This window comes from Odocoileus virginianus, chromosome 11 (genome assembly GCF_023699985.2).
Source record: "Odocoileus virginianus isolate 20LAN1187 ecotype Illinois chromosome 11, Ovbor_1.2, whole genome shotgun sequence".
Lineage (NCBI taxonomy): Eukaryota > Metazoa > Chordata > Mammalia > Artiodactyla > Cervidae > Odocoileus > Odocoileus virginianus.
In genome coordinates, this window is record NC_069684.1 from 48,101,552 (window position 1) to 48,123,522 (window position 21,971).

General features: G+C 35.6%; 1 protein-coding gene across 3 annotated transcripts in view; it reads left to right on the plus strand.

Annotated features, from left to right (window-relative positions):
* Positions 1-21,971, plus strand: part of CNST (consortin, connexin sorting protein) — a 94,226-nt gene that overhangs the window by 48,431 nt on the left and 23,824 nt on the right. For all 3 annotated transcript variants that reach the window (XM_020915202.2, XM_020915201.2, XM_070474409.1), the window contains 6 exons: positions 3,641-3,846; positions 12,698-12,728; positions 14,748-14,834; positions 15,266-15,380; positions 17,581-17,602; positions 17,781-17,877. In XM_020915202.2, coding sequence (XP_020770861.2) covers positions 3,641-3,846; positions 12,698-12,728; positions 14,748-14,834; positions 15,266-15,380; positions 17,581-17,602; positions 17,781-17,877 — 558 coding nt within the window. The remainder of the gene's footprint in view (positions 1-3,640; positions 3,847-12,697; positions 12,729-14,747; positions 14,835-15,265; positions 15,381-17,580; positions 17,603-17,780; positions 17,878-21,971) is intronic.

The following is a 21,971-nucleotide window of genomic DNA, read 5'->3' on the forward strand; positions in this document are numbered from 1 at the left end:
TGTCTCTTCCCTTTGGTGATTGTTTCCTTTACTGTGCAAGAAGCTTTTTAGTTTGATGAAATCCCATCTGTCTACTTTTGCTTTTGGTGCCTGTGCTTTTGGTGTCATGTCCGAAACAGTGTTACCTACATCAGTGTCAGGAAGTTTTTCCCCTATATTTTCTTCTAATAGTTGCATGGTTTCAGGTCTTACAATCAAATCTCAATTCCATATCAAGTTGATTTTTTGCATATGTAGTGAGATGAGTTCAATTTCATTCTTCCACTTGTGGAAAACCAGGTTTCTTAGCACTCTTTGTTGAAGAAACTATCCTTTCTCTAATTGTGTGTGTTCTTTGCATTTTTTATAAAGATCATAAATGTGTAGAAACAAATGTATTTCTCTATTGTGATGCTCTATTGTGTTCCAGTGTTCTGTGCATCTGTTATTATGCCAACTATGTTATTGTTGATTACTATAATTTTGTAGTAGTTTTTGAAATCTCATGGTCAGATGCTACTAATTTTTTTTTTTTTTTTTTGCTTATGATTGCTCTGGCTATATGTGATCTTTTATGGTTCCATATAAATTTTAAGACCTTTTCTAATACTTTGAAAAATGCCATTGCAATTTGATAGGGATTCCATTGAATCTGAGGATTGCTATGAGTAATGTAGTTATTTTTTAATTCTTCCAACCCATGAGCATAGCATATCTTTCTATTTATTTGTGTCTTCTTCAGTAGCTTTCAGGCTTCCCAGGTAACTCAGCTGGTAAAGATTCCGTCTGCAGTGCAGGAGACCCCGGTTCAATTTCTGGGTTGGGAAAATTCCCTGGAGAAGGGATAGGCTACCCACTCTAGTATTCATGGGCTTCCCTGGTGGCTCAGATGGTAAAGAATCATCTGCAATGCAGGAGATCTGGGTTCTATCCCTGGGTTGGGAAGATCCCCTGGAGGACGGCATGGCAACCTACTCCAGTAATCTTGCCTGGAGAATCCCTGTGGACAGAGGAGCCTGGAGGGCTACTTTGCCAACAAAGGTCTGTATAGGCAAAGCTGTGGTTTTTCCAGTAGTCATGTACGGATGTCAGAGTTGGACCATCAAGAAGGCTGAACACCAAAGAATTGATGCTTTTGACCTGTGGTGTTGGAAAAGACTCTTGAGGGTCCCTTGGACAGCAAGGAGATCAAACCAGTCATTCCTAAAGGAAGTCAATCCTGAATATTCATTGGAAGGACACATGGTGAAGCTGAAGCTCCAGTACTTTGGCCACCTGATGCAAAGAGCCAACTCATTAGAAAAGACCCTGCTGCTGGGAAAGATTGAAGGCAGGAAGAAAAGGGGACGACAGAGGATGAGATGGTTGGATGGTATCACGGACTCGATGAACATGAGTTTGAGCAGGTTCTGGGAGATGGTGAAGGACAGGGAAGCCTGGATGCTGCAGTCCATGGGTTTGCAAAGAGTCAGACATGACTGAGCAACTGAAGAACAACAACAATAGCTTTCATCTACTTTGTTAAATTTATTCCTAAGTACTTTGTTGTTTTAATACTATTGTAAATAATATGGTTTTCTTTTTCAGATAGTTCACTGTTAGTATATAGCAATGCAACTGATTTTTATATGATGATTATATATCCTGTAACTTTACTGAAATCATTTGTTGGTTGGTTCTAACAGTTTTTTAGTGAAGGGTTGAGGGTTTTCCATCTATAACATTATATTATCTGCAAGCAGAGACAGTTTGACATCTTCCTTTCTGAGTTGGATGCCTTTCATTTCTTCTTCTTGCTTGATTGCTCTGACCAGAATTTCCAGTACTATGTTGACTAGGAGTGGTGAGGGTAGGCACCCTTGTCTTGTTCCAGATCTTCGAGGAAAATATGTTAACCTTTCATTGTTGAGTATGATGTTATCTGTGAGTTTGTCATATATGGCTTTTATCATGTTGAGGTACATTCTTCTGTACCTACTATGTTGAGAGTTTTATCATTAAAGGATATTGAATTTTGTTAAATAATTTTTCCCACATCCATTGAGATGACCATGTGATATTTATCCTTCATTCAGTTAATGTGCTGTATGACATTGATTGGTTAATGTATGTTGAATCAACCTTGCATCCCAGGAATAAATTCTGCTTGATCACGGTGTCCAGTCCTTTAAATGTGCTGTTGAATTGAGTTGCTGAGTATTTTGTTGAGAATTTTTGAATCTGTATTCATCAGAGACATTTATTTGTAGTTTACTTTTTATGTAATATCTTTATTTGGCTTTAGTATCAGGGTAATGCTGGCTTTGTAAAAAAATGAGATTGAAACTGTTCTCCTGCTCTTTGATTTTTGGAAAAGTCTGAGAAGGATTGACACTTATTTTTCATTAAATGAATTCTACCTAACTTTTAATTCATAGGTGAATTTTGTTATTGTTGTTGTTCAGTCACTCCGTCGTGTTTGACTCTTTGTGACCCTATGGGCTATAGCCCTCCAGGTTCCTCTGTCCATAGGATTTTCCAGATAAGAGTACCAGAGTGGGTTACCATGCCTTCCTCCAGGGGATCTTCCTGACCCAGGGATTGAACCTGGGTCTTCTTCATTGACAGGTGGGTTCTTTACCATTGAACCACCTGGGAAGCCCCTTGGTGAATTCTACCAAACATTTAATGAAAAATTAAGAAGAATTTAATTAAGAGAAGTATAGAATTTGGGTAATTAGCCTTATCACAGACTTAATGTAATTTAGTGTCTTGAGTATAGTAGTGTGGCTTGGAGGAAATGGAAAGAAAACAGTAAATAAAATGGCAGGCCATCTCCAGGCCGAAGGCATCTTCAGTCATGGTATGCATATACTAAATTACTGAGAAAGATCCTTCCCAAGATGGACTAGCTGAAGGTAAGTACAGATGCACACAGTCTATTCAATTTCAATATGAAAATTAGAACTCATGCTAAGATTTCAGTGAAGGGTAAAGTTATAATGTGGTATGTTTAGAGTTTTAAAATTTGGTGTGTTATTTCAGGAGCTCTGGGCCGAGGATTTATTCGCTGATTTTTTTTTTTTCCAAGTTTGTTTTATTCTTTTTTACTAGGAAGAAAGTTTCTGTGACCATTAGCTCTGGACATCTGATTCCCTCTGCTCTCCTGGGCTCCAGAGGTAGTTCTAAAGTTATCAGACCAGAGTTTAGAGAAGGCGTAACTTCCTTAGCCTTTGTTATGAGAGCCACATTTACTTCCTCATTTAGTGCTATTTCATTTGGGGCAAGGTATGACTTCAAATTATAGTTAATTCATTTTTCCTTTGGGAGAGTCAAGTTTTTGGTCAGATTTTAACCTACATACTTCTCTTTAGATATCTCTTTTTTTTAGTAGTCTTAATTAAGAATATAAATTATATTCTTAATCTATAATGTATTGTAAATAGAAAAGTTTATATAGAACTAACAGAATTGCTTCTGTTAACTAATTGCTAATACAAAGAATCAGATGTCAAGCACAATCTTAACTTACTGAGGAGAATAACTTGTGGCTTCTATGGGGTTTCTTTTTCATATAATCAGTTTTATTTGAAAAGTTTATGGTTAAAAGGCATAATTATTTTAAGGTGTTCTACCATGGTGGAAATTTATTCTAACATAGGCATTTTATTTACTCTCAAAGGACTTTCTTCAGAAGATACCACACCTTTAATGCAAGAAAATGTACTACGTGTAGCCACACATGCAGTTAGTGATGAAGACTCTGCAGAAGTAAATGCTAACGATCAACTAGAAGCCCCAAAGCTGGTTCTGCAGTCTCTGTGCTCACTCATACGAGGTGAAGTTGAGCAGTTGGATTCAAGAGCACTTCCCCTTTGCCTTCACCAGGTATCTTGCTGAACTTTCAATTGTAGCCTCGCTGAAATTCTGGGGCCAATATTTGTAATAATCTAAAGTGCAGTTCTCTGTCATTGATTCTGCTCCAGCTGTCATTGGTGAGTCCAGGAGAAGGTGACCGTGGGTCCGCAGCTGGTAGGAAATCTGGCACATCTCTGACTGGTGGCCACATGTTGGCTTGGATCATTGGTCTGTGGCTCATACAATCACCAGCTGCTTTTACTTGGTGGTGGTGGTGGTTTAGTCAATAAGTTGTGTCCGACTCTTGAAACTCCATGGACTGTAGCCTGCCAGGCTCCTCTGTTCAATGGAATTTCTCAGGCAAGAATACTGGAGTGGGTTGCCATTTCCTCCTCCTGGGGAATCTTGCTAACCTAGGGATCAAACCCGCGGTTCCTGTGTCTCATTACAGGCAGATTGGTTACTACTGAGCCACGAGGGAAGCCCCTTCTCTTAGTGTGTACAGATGAGGGTCGGCGTAGTGCACAAATGGGTCAACGTAGAAAGTGCTTAGTAAGTACCACCAAGGTGCCCAAAACTAAGCTAGACACTGGGGAAATAGATTACATAAGAGCATGTCCTTAAGACAGACACTGTGGAATAGGAGAAACAATTATGTAGGTAACTAATGGTAGAAGTCTGTATAAAGTATTAGAGTAGGTGTGTGCTTCAGGTTCAGCAAAAGCACAAAATGCCTGATTAACTTTGTCCTTTGGACATTAGGCAGAAAGAAGGTGATTCTTGAGCTGGGTTTTGCAGGATGTATAGGCTCACAATAGATAAAGAATGTGAACTGGTACAGAAAGAGATCAGCCTTTGCAAAGACATGACTGGGATATTATTTTGAAGATTAAGATGGAAGAGAGACAAGAATTAAGATTGGATAACTTGTAACATTAAGGTCTTGCTTTTAGAGGCTGAGAGCTTTTAATTATGCAGGTGCCAAAATTAGAATTCTAGAAATATAATTCTTGATGATTGAGAGGGTAAACTAGAAGACGGAGAGCCTGGAGACTGGGAGACCTTAAGGACAGTAATATAGAAGTTTTTTTATACGAGATAATTCTCAAAAGATTAAAGTATTTATGAGCTGCATTTTATCTTCTTTTGAAATGAAAATAATTCATATATGGGAATGGAAGAAGCTTCTGTTTTATTTCACTCACTCTTCCTGTTTCATTAAACATTTGCGATAAGCAGTGAATAATTTTTTAAAAGTAAAATAGTTTTTGTCCCAAGGCAGGAAAACATATATTCTTACAAATTTACATTAACTCCTTGGTGGGCTTGAGGAATGCCTTTGAGAAAATGTGTACTACTTTTTTGACCTCTGGTGTGTTGCTAACATATATAATACATGTTTACCATAGTTGAGAACTGTAGTTGAGAACCACCAGTACCAAGGCAGCTTTCTAATCTTTCAGCCTTCTTTTTTTTTTTTTTTTTCATTTATTTTTATTAGTTGGAGGCTAATTACTTTACAATATTGTAGTGGTTTTTGCCATACATTGACATGAATCAGCCATGGATTTACATGTGTTCCCCATCCTGATACCCCCTCCTGCCTCCCTTCCCATCCCATCCCATCCCTCTGGGTCTTCCCAGTGCACCAGCCCTGAACACTTGTCTCATGCATCCAACCTGGGCTGGTGATCTGTTTTACCCTTGATAGTATACTTGTTTCAGTGCTATCCTCTCAGATCATCCCACCCTCGTCTTCTCCCACAGAGTCCAAAAGTCCGTTCTATACATGTATCTCTTTTTCTTTTTCTTTTTTTATTTTATTTTTTTTAAATTTTTTTTATTTTTATTAGTTGGAGGCTAATTACTTTACATCATTACAGTAGTTTTTGTTATACATTGAAATGAATTAGCCATGGATTTACATGTATTCCCCATCCCAGTCCCCCCTCCCACCTCCCTCTCCACCCGATCCCTCTGGGTCTTCCCAGTGCACCAGGCCCGAGCACTTGTCTCATGTACCCAACCTGGGCTGGTTATCTGTTTCACCCTAGATAATATACATATACATGTATCTCTTTTTCTGTCCTGCATATAGGGTTATCGTTACCATCTTTCTAAATTCCATATATATGCGTTAGTATACTGTATTGGTCTTTATCTTTCTGGCTTACTTCACTCTGTATAATGGGCTCCAGTTTCATCCACCTCATTAGAACTGATTCAAATGAATTCTTTTTAATGGCTGAGTAATATTCTATTGTGTATATGTACCACAGCTTCCTTATCCATTCGTCTGCTGATGGGCATCTAGGTTGCCTCCATGTCCTGGCTATTATAAACAGTTCAGCCTTCTTTGAATTTGTACAATGGATTGAGTTTGTGAAGGATATTTATACTAACTATTATTTCATTCTCCAAACAATCTAGAGATGTACTGTCATCATCTGTACAAATGGGAGATAAAAGACTCCCTCACAAAGCAGGTTCCTTATGGTTGTAGGGCTTTGTTTTGTGCTCAGTTGCTCAGTCATGTCTGATTCTTTGCAGCCCCATGGATTGTAGCCCATCAGGCTCGTCCATCCATGGAATTTTCCAGGCAAGAATACTGGAGTGGGTTGCCATCTCCTATTCTAGGGGCTCTTTCCGACCCAGGGATCAAACCCACATCTCTCAAAGCATGTGTTTTGGGGACAACTTGACAGAAATTTGAATATTGACTATATAATGATAATAACTATTGCATCATTGTCAAATTTCTTGAAATTGATAATGGAATTGAAGGTCATGTAGGAGAGTGTCTTTATTCTTGGGAGACACACGTGCAAGTAGTATTTAGGATAAAGTTACATAATGCCTGCAACTTAAGACATTTCAGTGGGGAAGAAATGTGTAAGAAATGGAAAGAGAAAGAGAAGATTTGGCAAAATGTCAATAATTGACAAATCTAAATAAAAGGTATATGACTGTTGATTTTACTATTCTTTGAAGTCTTCTATAGAATTTCAATAGAAAGTTGGGGAAATGGACATTTGGAGTAAAACAGCTAAGTGTAGCCAAATCTTTTCAAGCAGTTTATGTCACTGGGCTATTGTTACATTAAATATAAGGAGAATGCTCTTTTCTACTAGCAGGTGATCCTATAGCTGAAGCAGATCTAGTAGAAGATCACATTTTTAGTCAGGAAGATGATAGTCTTGATCAGATGCAGATTATTTCATTTTTTTAATGTCTCAAAGTAAAACTCCACCTTCATCCCCTAGGAACATATCAGTTTGCATAACCTACAGAATATGCTTCTGAAATACCTCAGCAGTCTGTCCTCTCCCGGCAAAGAAGATTAGAGAGTATAGTGGTGCCTTTAAAGTATGGGCTCTGGCTCTACTTTAAAATCTAACTCTTAACCCTACTGCTAACAAACTAAGTTTCATCGTCTGTAATGTTGTAGAGGACTCATTGAAATACTGCATGTAAAAGTACTTAACATATCAATAACACTTGGTATGCTTAACATAAAAGTAATTAAACATTAAGTGGTATAACTGTATTTCTCTGTCACTGATTCAAACATTGCTTGTTGGAAAGAGATGGCTGAAACTGCAGTAAGCGGAGACACCAGGGCAGCAGGAGTCAGCTGGTGACTGCCTTCCATAGTCCAAGAATACAGAATATCCTGCAAGTATTAAAAAAAAATTTAAAAAAATTAAAAAAAAAAAAAGAATACAGAATATCCTGTCAGTTAGTCTCAAGGGAAACATAAGTCAGAGAGAAGTGGAGTGACTTTTTTTTTCCCCATTATTTAGTAATTCCCAGAAGTTCACACTGTGCCTTTCACTTGAATTTGACAGTTGTTGACATTTTGCCAGATTTTCGTTTTCTCTCCTCCCACTCAACCCTACCCTACATATTTACTTTCCATGAAACATCTTAAAGTAATTTTCAGGCATTACATCACTTCACCCTTAAATACTTGCACATAAATTTCCCAAGAACAATGACACTCTCCTAAATAACTTACAATGCCATTATCAACCCTAAGAAATGAGATGTTGGTTTAGTATTATTTAATACAGAGCCTATATTTGTTTCTTCAGGTTATTCTACAAATATTCATTATAACTAGTTCCCTTCTGATCCAGGATTCAGTGAAGGAGCACACACTGCATTTGGTTGTGAACATTCTTTAATCCTTAGTAATCCAGAACAGTTCCCTGCCTTCTGTTTTATTTGTTTGTTTATTTTTGCTTGTATAACATTGACACATCTGAAGAGTTAAGAATTCATGTAAAAATGTCCCATAATTAGGATCTGTCTGATTATTTCTTCATGATTTGATTCAGGTTAAAATATATTGGGCAAGAATTCTACCTAGGTAACATTCCATATTCAGATGTCTCTTGAAGTCACTCCAGTCTGGCCTTTGTGCCAACTACTCCACCAGAATTGCATTGTAAATGCCAGGATTGATCTTCATGTTGCATGCTCATGTGAATCTAGTTGTTAGTCCTCAGTTTTCTTCCTACTGGAAGTATTAGAAGCTCTGACAAGTTGATCACATGCTTTTTTTTTGCAGCATTTTCTTTTGCTTTTTAGGACCCCCCTTTCCACATTTATATCTTACCTCACTGGATATGCCTTCTCTGGGTCATTTGTTGAGTCCTCCAAATTTTACTGATTGTTAAACATTGGAGTGCTTGAGGATTCAGTTCTGTGGTATAGACTAAACATCCAGCTTCCTGAGGCATCTTATGGGCCTTTCAAACTTAAGATGCCCAAAATCAGACTTTGATTTTTTTTTTCTCCTTTTTGTTAGATGGCATATCCATCCCTCTAGTTGCTGAGACCAAATACTTTGAAGTCATGCTTCACTTTTACCCATGTCCATATCCAGTCAGCAGATCCTGCCAATCTATTTAAAAACCATGCAGATTCTGATGTCTTCTTTCCTCCTTCATTGCTGCCATCTCAATACAAGACACTATGAGATTTCATTCAGATTCTTGCAGTAAACTAATTGTAGAACCCTCTCTGCTTTACCTTTATTTCCATTTAGGTTTTTTTTCCCCCCTCTACACAGCAGTCGTTGTGATCCAGATAAAATGTTAGCTGGGATCATGAGACTTCTCTGTTCAAAACCATCCACTGACTTCTTTTCACATTCAGAGTAAAAGCCAAAATCCTTACCATGGCAAGACACTCCATGATCTGGCCCTGTTACCTCTTAGACCTTAATTCCTAAAACTCTCCTTCTTATTCACTTCTTTCCAGATACACTGGGCTCCTAGCACTTCCTCAGCTATACCAGGAATATTCCTACATCAGGGGCTGTGATATTTGCTTTTCATCCTTTCTCAGGGAGTCACTATATGATGTGCTCCACCGAAACAAGAGAGTAAACCAAGGAACAGAAAGATTAAGATACAAGAAAATGGGGTGCTACCCTGGAGATGGGTGAAGGGGATCTCTAGGTGAAGAGAGAGTCTTAGATGACAGCTTTGTACCAAGAAGGAGATAGTACCCATTTCTATTTGAGCAAATCAGAGGGTCTAGGAAGAAACTTTTATATCATTTTCCAATTTCTGAATATTTGGTGTGTCTGAATACATTGAGGGAAGATTTCAACTCTTGATAGACTAGAGTTGTATAAGCGGTAAGTGCGTGGAAAACTATACCCAAAAAAAAAAGAAAAAAAAGAAACTCCAGAGAAAACAGAAAGTTTTCAGCAAAGGAAAAATATTAAGAGTTTACTGCATGGCTTACTCATAATAAGGTAAACATTAAATGTTTATCTACCTTTTACTACATACAACATAACAATATGGGATAGGTCAATATGTGAGAGAAAGTGTGTGTGATATATGTTTGTAGAGGAAGGAGCAAAAGACTCCATCCCCATTTTCTAAAACTGAAAAAATCAAGAAATAGCAAATATAAGCATAATATTTAGAGCTATAGCATTTTTTTAAAAAGAGATACCTAAGCACTTACTCCTGAAGAAAGAATAGGACATGAACAGTAGGGCCTTTCTTAACACACCTTATAGAACCATTTGACTCTTTAAACCATATAAATGTATATTTTTTATAAAGATAAGGGGTAAAAGAGTAACTTTATAATTCAAACATAAAATGAGAATAGCTTCTAGGTTAAGGTGCTGACAGTGGAAACACGGAGAGGTGAATTTGGAATCTTGACATAAGGACTTGGTGTAGATAATGAAAAAAGGGATGATAAAGAAATCAGAGAAGATTAATTATAGGAATACCCAGTTAGAAGGAATGGTAGTACCACTGACAGAAATAAGGAAGTATTAATGTAGAGTTAATTACAGGATAGTTATTATTTTTAACATATTATATGGATGAGTATATGCTAAAGGACATTTGATATTAATGACTATGATCACTGCAGATATTCACTTACATTTTTAGCTCTCTGAACTCTCTTTTTTCTTTTGGCACTTAATATGTTTTATTGATTCTTGTTTTCCAAGCATCCATTGTAAATCTCTGTCAGTATGGGCATAACAGTACTAATAACAGCCTCAATAATAAGAATACTAAAATAGGAAATACTGTTTTAGTAGCACTATTCTAGGTTTTTTAGCCCGTTTAATCCTCACAGTAATACTATCAGAATGACACATTATTATAACCAGGGGGCATGGGGCTGATCGCTCATCAGGGAAGGTCCACAGGCCGTGTAGTATGGCCAAAAAAAAAGAATTATTTTTCTTGGGTTTGAGTAATCTCTTATACACTGACTTTGTTAATATAATGGCAGATTAGCTTTACATGTATAACAAGTCATAAACTTGAGAGTTTTTCATATAGAAGTAAGGAGAAGTTCAGGTGCTCTCAAGTACTCTGTGCTCAGTGAACATGTCCTGAAACTCCTCTCTGACTCAAGCAGAAATGGCTTCACTGGGATCCTTGAAACCACTCTGAGACTGCAGACAAACAGATACACCTTCCTAATTCCTTTTTTTTCCCTGTAGATAAAAGATGCCTGAAACCAGGAAAACCTTAAAATTACTGCCCTCCCAAAGTGATTTTCAACTCACTTCTTCACGATTCTAGTCTACACTGGTAGAGTAAACCATTTCTGGTCCAGAGTCAGCAAGTGCAAACCATCTTAAGCACTTGCTGTTGCGTCCTGGGCACTGTACTAGACACATGTTCTGTCTCCTAGAGTTGTGGGTATTATTGACCCTGTTTCACAAATAAGGAAGCCAAGGTTGAGACATGAAATGACACGTTGAGAGTCACACAGCTGGTAGTAGCAAAGCTTGGTCTAGAACACAGTCAGGTTTTTCACCTTCAAACTTCATGTTTTTCTGCTCTACCAAGCTACCTCCCGGATTTAGACATTTGGGGCATCCAAGAAAATCACACCTTCTTTCACCCTGCTCGACTTGCCAAGAATAGGTTTTTATATGAGGAAGCACCCTGTATGTTTATTTTTCAAGCTGCCCTATCACCTGGAAGTGCCTTTCTACTTTTGAGGCCTTGGGTTTCATGATCCTATCCTTATTGTTGCACTTATGGGACTGGAACTGTCCCAGAAGTCTGAAAGCTAATTGATTAAACTGACAATTTACAGGGAGGTGATTGGGTCCATCTATATTGTTGTATTGCTCCTGGAAGAATGTTAGATATATAGAATAAATTTTAAGCTCGGCAACTATTTCCTTCATTCCTTTTTCATTTCTAATTTATAGGTTTGACTAGTGCTTTATTGCTCTGGGTACTGATAGCTTCCTGGAGAGTAGAGATTGTGATCCATAAACAGAATACCTTTTTCATTAGAGACTTAGGAAAAATCAGGGCAAACTGTTTGAAAGTGTAAACTACTTAAGTATTTTAAGTATGACAATAGTCAATTCATGCAAATATTTCTCCATGTATACTTTTGGTTTTACTGTTCCATTTATAAATGCTATATCTGAATAAAGGATCCCAAAGTTTTTAGAATCAAAGAATTTTTAAATTTAAAGTTGCCCTAGAATGAATCAGCTGGGTCCAGGTGCTGCGTCCCTGGACCCTGCCCTTCCATCCAGTGCCCCTTATCCTGCGCAGCACCTTGCATATATTCCAAACGTCATCGCTCAACTAGTAACACTTGGTCTGTCCTTTTCTGAAATATCAAAAGAGAATGAAAAATCAGTGTCCCAGGAGGTAGTTTGTGAAATACTAATGGGACAAATGGGTTTTAAAATCCCTTGTGACATGACATATTTCAGTTTTTTAGTTTATGATAAAGCCACCCTTTCATTCATGTTCTACTTTTATAAGCCTGGATAGCATTTCTCTCCCTCTTTAGAGTTCTTATTCTAAACTCTAATGAATCAGTGATGTTTGCTTTGACTTGAAATAGAATAGAAAGAATGAGATTGTGTACGGACCAAAGAATGTCTGTGTTTGCTTTTCTTGAGACAAGTGACTTCAGAAATGTGTCTTGTGCCTAGAGTCATATTTTTTCTGAACTGGTGAATATAGTTAAATAAGAGTTTTCTTAGTTTGATATCAAAGACTTTGAGAGTTTCAAAGTTTTGGTTTCTTCCAAATTTGTCTTTTTATTCAACTGTTAATTTAACTTTCCCTGTTTTTTATTTGCTTTTTTTTTTTTAATTAGTTGGAGGCTAATTACTTTACATCATTACAGTAGTTTTTGTTATACATTGAAATGAATTAGCCATGGATTTACATGTATTCCCCATCCCAGTCCCCCCTCCCACCTCCCTCTCCACCCGATCCCTCTGGGTCTTCCCAGTGCACCAGGCCCGAGCACTTGCCTCATGTACCCAACCTGAGCTGGTTATCTGTTTCACCCTAGATAATATACATGTTTCAATGCTGTTCTTTTTATTTGCTTTTAACAGATAGCAGAGTCTTATTTCCAGGAGGAGGACTGTATCCTTTTTTTAATTACAAGAAGAAATGCCAAGTGTTCACTAAGAATGCTTAGTGAATTGCCCATTTTTAAAATTGAGATTTACCTACAATGAATGTATGATCTGTTGTTTTCACTGGATTTTGTTTCATGTACCCATGTAACCATCTCAGAAAGCAAGATGTAGGAAATTTGTTACCCCAAAAAATTCTCTAGAACCACCCAAGTTTGACCTCCTGTGGACAAGCTCTAATTTTACCAAAATCTAAATATTTGTGTGTGGAGGAAGGGAGAAGGCACGTTACAAAAGAATAAAAACCTGTAGGATTTGTTTTCTTTTGAATTAAACAGAAGTACAATTGAAGTAATATTCATATGGTAGAGTTCGTCAGCTGTATTATGCATAGCAAATCTCATGACTCATATTATAGCTATATATATATATAGCAAAGGGAAGATTGAGTTATTCATTAGCAATGAACAGAATAACTGCTGTCAAGAAAGACTGCATGTTAACTTTTGTTTGTGTTGTCTCTTCAGTCATGTCTGACTCTTTATAACCCAGTGGACTGTAGCCCACCAGGCTCCTCTGTCCATGGGATTCTCCAGGCAAGAATACTGGAGTCGATTGCCATGCCCTTCTCCAGGGGATTTTTCAGACCCAGGGATTGAACCCACGTCTCTTACGTCTACCTGTATTGGCAGGCAGGTTCTTTACCACTAGCACCACGTGGGAAGCCCATAACTTTTGTTAAAGAAAGATTTATTCCAATTTCCCTCTCTTAAAATTGTATTTATTTTTTCAGAGAAGGTCCCATATATACATTCTAGAGAGAACTCATCCTTAGTATCTTTATTTCCCCATTTGTGTGATTTCATTTTTCTCCTAACCTTACTGATTTTCACTACAGATTAGGGGACAAGCAGTTGTCATCCTGAACCCTATCAAGTAAACTAGTAAAGTGTGGTAGAAACTTCAGACAGTGGCTGTTCATCACTAAGTCTGGAGGAAATCAAATTCTTATGGAAATGAAGCTTAGAACTACCCAAATGATGAGTATGAGGTAGTACAGTGCAGATCACATCAACTTCCCTGGGAACTTCCTAGAAATGCAGACTCGTGGGCTTTAGAATCAGAGCTTCTGGGGATCAGACTCATGAATCTATATTTTACCAAGATTTTCAAATAACATTTATGTTCAGTGAAGTGTGAGAAACATTGGTATATTTTTAAGTTACGAGCAGAGGGAAATAGAATTGTCTCTGCTTCTCCTTGGTCTATTTTATGATCCCTGGCATATCTTTAAGTCACAAATGAGAGAGAGAACTGAACCTCTGAGTGACCATGGGAAGGCTTAAAAGCTGAACAATGAATTTTTTCTCTCCCTTCTTTCTGGGTCAACATTTAGAACATGGCCCAAAGGAAGCTAGACAGTTGGACAGTTTGTCATGACCTCGTATAATGCTAAATGTGTGATACAGATGGAGAAGGCAGAAGTTCATAAGAAAATCTATCCAAAAAAGTCAAATCACATAATTATAAAAATCACTGTGGCAAGTTACTTTACAAAAAAAAAAAAAAAGCATTCAGTGAGAAATAAGGATCACTGGGAGTTGAAATCACAAACAAACATTTGACTAGGGGGTAACTGAACTGAACATAGTGGCTTGACAGAATGTAATTTAAGGAGAGAAAAAGGAGGGGGAGACACTTAGATTATGGATTCCATATGGGTCCTATTTCCAATTAAATTATATTTAATTGACTCTGCTAGGTATTATTAGCAAGCAGGCATTTCTTGAACATTAAAACCTTCTTTTTGTGTCTCCTGTTTACTGATAGAATAGAAACCAGGTAGCTACTGCATGATATGCAACATTAAAATTTACCTACTTCAAAACCAAGAAACCTTACTTTTTTGTTTAAATTTAAAAATATTTAGAGTCCTCTCGTTTTTTGATAAACTTCAAAATTATCAGTTGATCTAGGACATTATTCTTTAGCCTGGATTCCTATTTTCCTCAAATTTTCTGTTCAGATGAGAAAGCAATGAAATTCATTCAGCTCGAACGACTGTATCATGAGCAATTGCTCGCAAATCTTTCTGCCATTCAAGAACAGTGGGGTGAGTACAAACTAATGTAGAATGCAGAATTATCAATAATCTAACAAATTGCTATCTAGAAAGTTAACATATTTGACCTGGTTTTCTAAGTCAGGAAGTAGATGTTTCTAGTCAAGTTAGTGTTGCAAAGAAAGTAGCATTTTTACCGCAAGTTTACCTCATTTTAAGAAAGTTTTTGTCTTTGTATTTTGTTTTTCATGCCAGTGCCAAGAAAAGAACACTTGCAAATTTTTCATTTCTTCTGATGTCCTTGGCTGATTGAGTCTCTGGGATATATACTTAGATCTAAAAGCAATCACTTAGCTATTTCTGTGTTCACTTTGGGCTGAAAAGATAAATTTTTCATGATAATCAGTGGTGCCAGTTAAGTATTTTTTCCCTTCTAAACATGTTTTGTAATAGCTAGTGACTAACAAATATTTCAAATTTAGAAACAAAATGGAAAACTGTACAACCACATACAGTTACACCTTTGAGGAATTCAGAAAAAGGATTTAATGGTGAAGATTTTGAACGGCTTGCTAAATTTTGTGCAACACATCAAGAGTAAGTACTTGACTGTTTACAATGAATTGAAATAGAATATTGGAGAAGCATTGTAGTACTGAATATTTAAAATGCAAAATTCATTTCTCTGTTTTGTTCATGCTAACTGGAGAAATTAAAATTAATAAAATGATTAGGTTCCTTTCTTAGCTTTTATCTCAGTTTCTTACACTAAACTTAGCAAAAGGTCTGCTTTACAAAATTTAAGCACCTTCTAATTATAAATTTTTAAATGTAACTTCTAATTTCGATTACTTTTTGCTTAAGAGTTTAGGTGATTCAGATGGAAAAATTTATGTTAGGATTTTTTATTATAATTGTTTTTCAGTGTTTGTATGTCTGTCACTGTTTGTATATTGTAGTAAAAACACATTTTTAAGAGTAGCCTAATACTGGAATGCAAATGCATTTAATCAGAATACCAGATAATTTTAAATTATTTGATTTGTATCAAACAGTTGGATTTTTAAAACTGAACATAGTAATAATAAAGCACTTAAATATATATATTTTAATTTATTATTTGAAGACTCAGAATTATAAAGGTGAGGGGGGATGATAGTTTTTAAACTAGTGCAGATCCCTGGGATGTACAATTTTCTTGTGTTAGTTTGAACTTTTGAAACAGTCTTTTTATGGATTCTGCATTATAACCTAATTTTAGCATGTTAAATAGGTTAACTTTTGGCTGTGTAAAACTTCTAAATAATGGAATGTTAAAAATAGATAAGGGAGATTGTTTTCTTACTTTCAAGATATTCAGTATTTTGAATTTGAACACTTTTTCTGCTCTTCCCAGGGATCTAATAATTGTTGAATGTGTTAGAAATGTTTTAATTATTTAAAAATAAATATTTATTGAACCTAATATAGATGTGACTTTTTTTCTTTTTTTTTTTCTCTTTTTAAATATAAGGCAACTTGCCAACACAAAATGTTCTTTTAATTTTTATTGCGGTATAGTTGATTCATAATGTTGTGTTAGTTTCAGATATACAGGAAAGTGAATCAGTTATCCTTTTATACATATACCTGCTCTTTTCTAGATTCTTTTCCCATATGGGTCATTACAGAGTATTGAATAGAGTTCCCTATGCCATACAGTAGGTCCTTATTAGTGCTAACACATAATTTAAAAACTGGTCTTCGGTCACATTGCTTCACATCACTAGAGAATTTCTGATTTGTGAACAGTAAATAGTATTGTAAACCAAACCTAAAATTTTATGCTTATATTTGATAATTATCCCAAATTATACTCCTAAAATTAATATAAAATGTTTGAATATTAAAGTACACAGCTAAATTTTTACATGTACAGATACATATATGTAACTAATACTCTGACCAAGAATCAAAACAGTCCAGCCCCTCAGAAAGCCCCCTAATTTGTGTACAAAGTCAGCACCTATCCCCCTCAGATAGTAACTGCTATCTGAGTTCTGTAACACTGTATTTGCCTGTATTTGTATTGTATTTGTATTTGTTTTGCATAAATGTAATCACACAGACTAGATTTTTGTATCTAGCTTTTTTGCACATGATTACATCTGTGTTACATGTTGTTACATGCAGTGGTAGTTTGCTCTGCTTTACTCCTGTGTGGATTCATTATATGACTGTGCAGCAATTTATTTATCCATTATATTGTTAATAGACATTTGGATTGTTTCCAGTTTTTTAATATTATGAATAAAATGGCTGTGAACAGTATTGTGTATGCTTTTTGGTGAATGTATGCATTTTTTTATCTTGAATGTTCCCTAAAGTTTATTTACAGATTACGTCTTTTTTTATCCTTTTCTGTGGAAAATGGGAATAAAATTATCTTCCACCATAATCAACTTTAGATAATGAAATAAACTGAAACTTTAATATGTGTAAAATACTCTTGAAATACATTATTAGCAAAAGGTTGACATTCTTCCCCTCGCTGAATCTCAGTATTTATAGCTTCTTTGGAGGTTTTCATTAGTTATTGGCCATCTAGGAAGATTAACACATGATATAGTTGCACTTTGAACTGTGTGAACCAGTGGTAATGTTTCAGCAGTGGAAATGTTCTGTGCTAATATTAGAATCCAGAGAAGCTGTATTTTTTTTTTTTTACAGCCGTTTCAGTGACATTTGTTTGGAAGCATTTTGCTGCTATAATATCTTTTTTAATTCTTTTTTTTCCTCTCTCTCTTTTTTCCTACAGTCCTCTTTTATCCAAAGATAAGGTAAGAGATTTTCTTTGAAAATGTTTATAGGAACAGTGTAGAGTATCATGTTTTGTTGTATGGACTGGTTTAGCAAATAATGAAACCTTCCTCAAATTGTTTTCAGCTTTCTAACTTAATGCAACAGTTTCCCCCAAAGTTTTTTTTTTTTTTCCTTTCTTTTTGAAAAACTTTTTAGATAGCAGCTGTCCAGAAGTCTCTGGGAAGGAAATGCTTTACGCAGTTAATAGTGACTGAAGATCCAAAGGAAAGAGGAGCGACAGCCAAAGAGCTGGGTATGTTTTTAAATTAGAAGTAGACATTAAAAATGCCTGCCTCATGTAATATTTTACAAGTATTACATCTGAGTTGCTGTGAAGGAGCTTTTTTGCACATACTGCTCCTAGACAAATAGCAAAGCAAGGTGTTTTTTTTTAACATCATATAATCCTATTTTTAGATATCTAGTAGTAGAAATTGTAAAATCTAAATTCTTATAAAAACATAAAATTATTACATGTTTTCTGTAGTGGTTATATGTGTCTAAGAGAATATGACAAGACTGTGCAAATAAGCTCTGAAAGGGAATTGGTTTTAGTGTATTCAAGCATCCTTTTCTGTATAAAAACCAACAATTTTTTTACAAACTTTACCAGAAATTTTTTTCTGTAAATCTAGATATTATCAAGATAAGCTCTGTATCTTGATAGCTTATCTATGGTAATTTATTCTCTTCTTTTTTTGTTGGCTAATATGGGGTACTTTATATATATCTATTTCTAAAGCATTTATAGTTATGTTTTATATCACTGTGTCTTATGTCAAAAGTTAAGAGTTTTAGAAATTTATTTTCTTATAGTAATAATGTATGTACATTATAAAAACTTTAGAAACTAAACATAGATTTTTAAAACTGTGTTTTAGGGCATTTATTTTTCCATGTATTATGATTTTAGTACTACTTTATATTCCTGGGCCTGAAAATGGTGATATTAAACAGGCAGCGTCACATGTCTTAACTGAGTTGCCTAAGGAGATAAAATGACAGTGATGATGCCTTCAATTTCACTTGCCTTTTTCTCTTAAGTTTTCCCCCCTCAGATCTTTACTTTATCCCCTCTTCTCTTATGTGGCAAATTTGGGTTGCCTTAGGTTAATCCTACTATATTCTGTTCTTCCTGTCTCTCTTTTCTGGTCATTTTTATGTTGGAAATCAGAATATAATGAGCTTCATAAACATTTTAGGGGATACATCACAAATCAGTCACTAGTTTGGGTGTGAATATGTCTCTGTGTTGTGCACATTGGGAAGAAGGCTATTCTAAGTTTGAGTCTGACTCTGCCCAGCAATAGCTCGGCACTGCTTCCAGCTTGGACTCTGCCGCAGGATGTGTGGCGCAGACCGGGAAACTGAGATACCACACATAAGCCATTTGCTTGGTGCTTTGACTCACAACTAGAACCTGTGTCTTCTGGTTTCTAACTGAATTGCAGCATGCTTCTGCTAAGGAAGTTGTGTGGATTATCAAATTCCACAGTGCAGACATTTCATTAATAACCATGTTATGGGGAGGGTGTGAACTAAATTCTAGAGAAAGAAATCTTGCCAAGTCTGATAAAATAGTATCTTTTAAAGAAAAATGTCAAATCTCTCATAGTCTACCCAGACGCGTTATTCTATGAATAAATACAGAGAAATGTAAGAAAGAATATGAAAAAAATAGAAATATGAAAATATTACTTTAAATGGTTTGTATTTAATATATTCTCTTTGTTTTACCCCATATTCCTTATTTCTAATATCTTACATGTTCTACAGTGTAGAGTTTTGCTTTTCTTTCTTTATGTATGTCTTGGTCTTAAACTCCTTATATAATAAATAACTTGCTTTTGTCTGTGTGTGGTTGTTTCTGGTATCAAACTTGTCTGGTTTGAATCCTCTCTCCACCACTTAAGTTTGTGTGACCTTAAGAGACTTCCCTGGCAATCCAGTGGTTAAGACTCCGCACTCCCAATGCAGGGGACAGGTTTAATCTCTGATCGAGGAGCTGAGATCCTGCATGCCACATAGTGTGGCCAAAAAGAAAAATTTGTGTGACCATAGACAAGTTGCTTAACTTTTTTCTGTCCCTCCCTTTGCTCAGCTCCAAATGTGGGTTATTTTTTACCTCATAGGATTTTTATGGGGATTAAATTAGTAATTTCACTAAGGTTTAGAACAGTACCTGGCACAAGGTAAGAAAACTACATGCTCACTGCTCTCATTACCCTTCCTCCACCACTTCCTCCCCATGTTATCACTACCCCCTGTGGCTGGTATTCCATTAATGTTCTCTATGTGTTATTCATTGCTACTTTTCTAATTAATCTACCATGATTAAAGTCTCCAAGTTATTTACATATTACTTTATATTTTCAGTGTACTTTTATGTATATTGTTTCATCTTTTCCTCTTAACTGATTTAAGGTAGGCTAAGTCATTTTAAGAAACTCAGGGAAGGTAAATGACTTATCCAAACAGAACTGCAAAGTTAAAACCCTGTTTTCTGACCTTGAGGCCCGTGTATTTTTATTATATTTTAATTCATTTTTATTAAGTAATATTTATATGTGAAAATATGTCACATATATACATTATAACAATGTATTAAAAAAATGAAGACCTGTGAACCTTACACCCAACAGAGGGACTAGATTATTGTCAGTCCTCCTGTTAAAACTACCTTTGTGTTCCTTTCTATCCCATCACTGCTTCACTTCCCTGCCCCTAGGTAGTCCTTATCCTGAGTTCTCCATTTATCATTCTCTTCCCACTTTTTTTTTTTAAATTACTTTATTATTCTTTGATTTATTTTTATCTTCTGGCTATCTACACAGCATATGGGATCTTAGTTCCCTGACCAGGGATTGAACTCTTTCCCCCTGCACTGGAAGCAGAGTCTTAACCACTGGACCATCAGGGAAGTCCCATCTCTTCCCACTTTTTAATCAACTTTATTGAAGTACAATTTCCATGCAATAAAATGTACCCATCTCAAGTGTACAATATGATGAGTGTTGGCAGTTGTGTACACCCATATAACTACTACCCCAGTCAGAATATGGATCATTTTTATCACTCCAAAATCTTTCTTCCAATATTATTATACTCAGTCCTTCCCACCTCCAGTCCCAGGCCACCAGTGCTTTCTGTTATTATTGATAGGTTTTCCTTGTTTTAAAATGTAATACAAATAGAATTGCTCAGCATACTTTCTTTTGAGAATTACCCTTATGACTAAATATACCATTAACACATTCTTTTTTATTGCTGAGTAGTATTCTTTTAACTTTACACGATTTGTTTATCCACATACTTGTTGATAGACATTTGAGTAGTTTCCAAGTTGGAGATATCATGAATAAAACTGATAGGAAGTTGTTTTTTTGTTTTTGTTGATATATGTTTTCATTTCTCTTGGGTAAAAAGAACTGAAGGTAGAATCAGGGTCATAGGGAAGACACATGTTTAACTTTATCAGAAGCTGTCAAACAGTTCTACAATGCTGTTGTCCCATTTTATACCCTGCCAGCAATATATGAAAATTTCAATTGCTTTTAAATCCTTGCTGACATTTAATATTGTCAGTCTTTTTTTTTCTTTAAAGTCATTTTAGTAGATATGCATATCATTATGGTTTTTAACTTGCTTTTCCCTGAGGACCAAGTGTATACATTTTTAGTTTTGCATTAACCTCTGTAGAAGTTGTATTAATTTATACTATTATCAACATTTCAGACTTAATTAAGGCACATTTTTTCATCAATCTGCCAAAATAAGTATTAACATTGAAAATTTATTTTTCAAGCCTGATATCACTAAAATGTTTTTACCCAATGATAATTAGTGAGATATTGAGAAACTGTAAGAAACATGTTAATTCATGAATGCTTTAGTCTCATCCATAAATTACATGGGGAATTTTTCCCTAAAGAGAATTCATGGCAGAATGAGAGTTGAGAGAGTAACTCAAAGGCATGTGCGTTTGTAGAGCACATGTTAGAACTAAGTCCAACTTCTCATTTGAGAACTACCTCTTTAATTTGGTATTATTAAGTATGTCATACATTCAACTGTAATTCCATTTTTATTTCATCAGAGTAGAATTTTTTTTTTAGTGTGTCTTGAGTGAATGCAATAGGGATTAGTAGACTTACCTTACTAGATCTTTGGGTTCAAGAAAGCTGGTTAACAGAAATTCATGTTAGTATTAACAGAAACATTGGCAATAAGTTCATACTACAATACCTGCTTGTAGAAAATTCAGAATATATTTTTGGTTAAACATAGTGGATCAACCATTTACTTCTACTTTTTTTTAAAAAATGCTATTGAAATGTCACAAAGGGA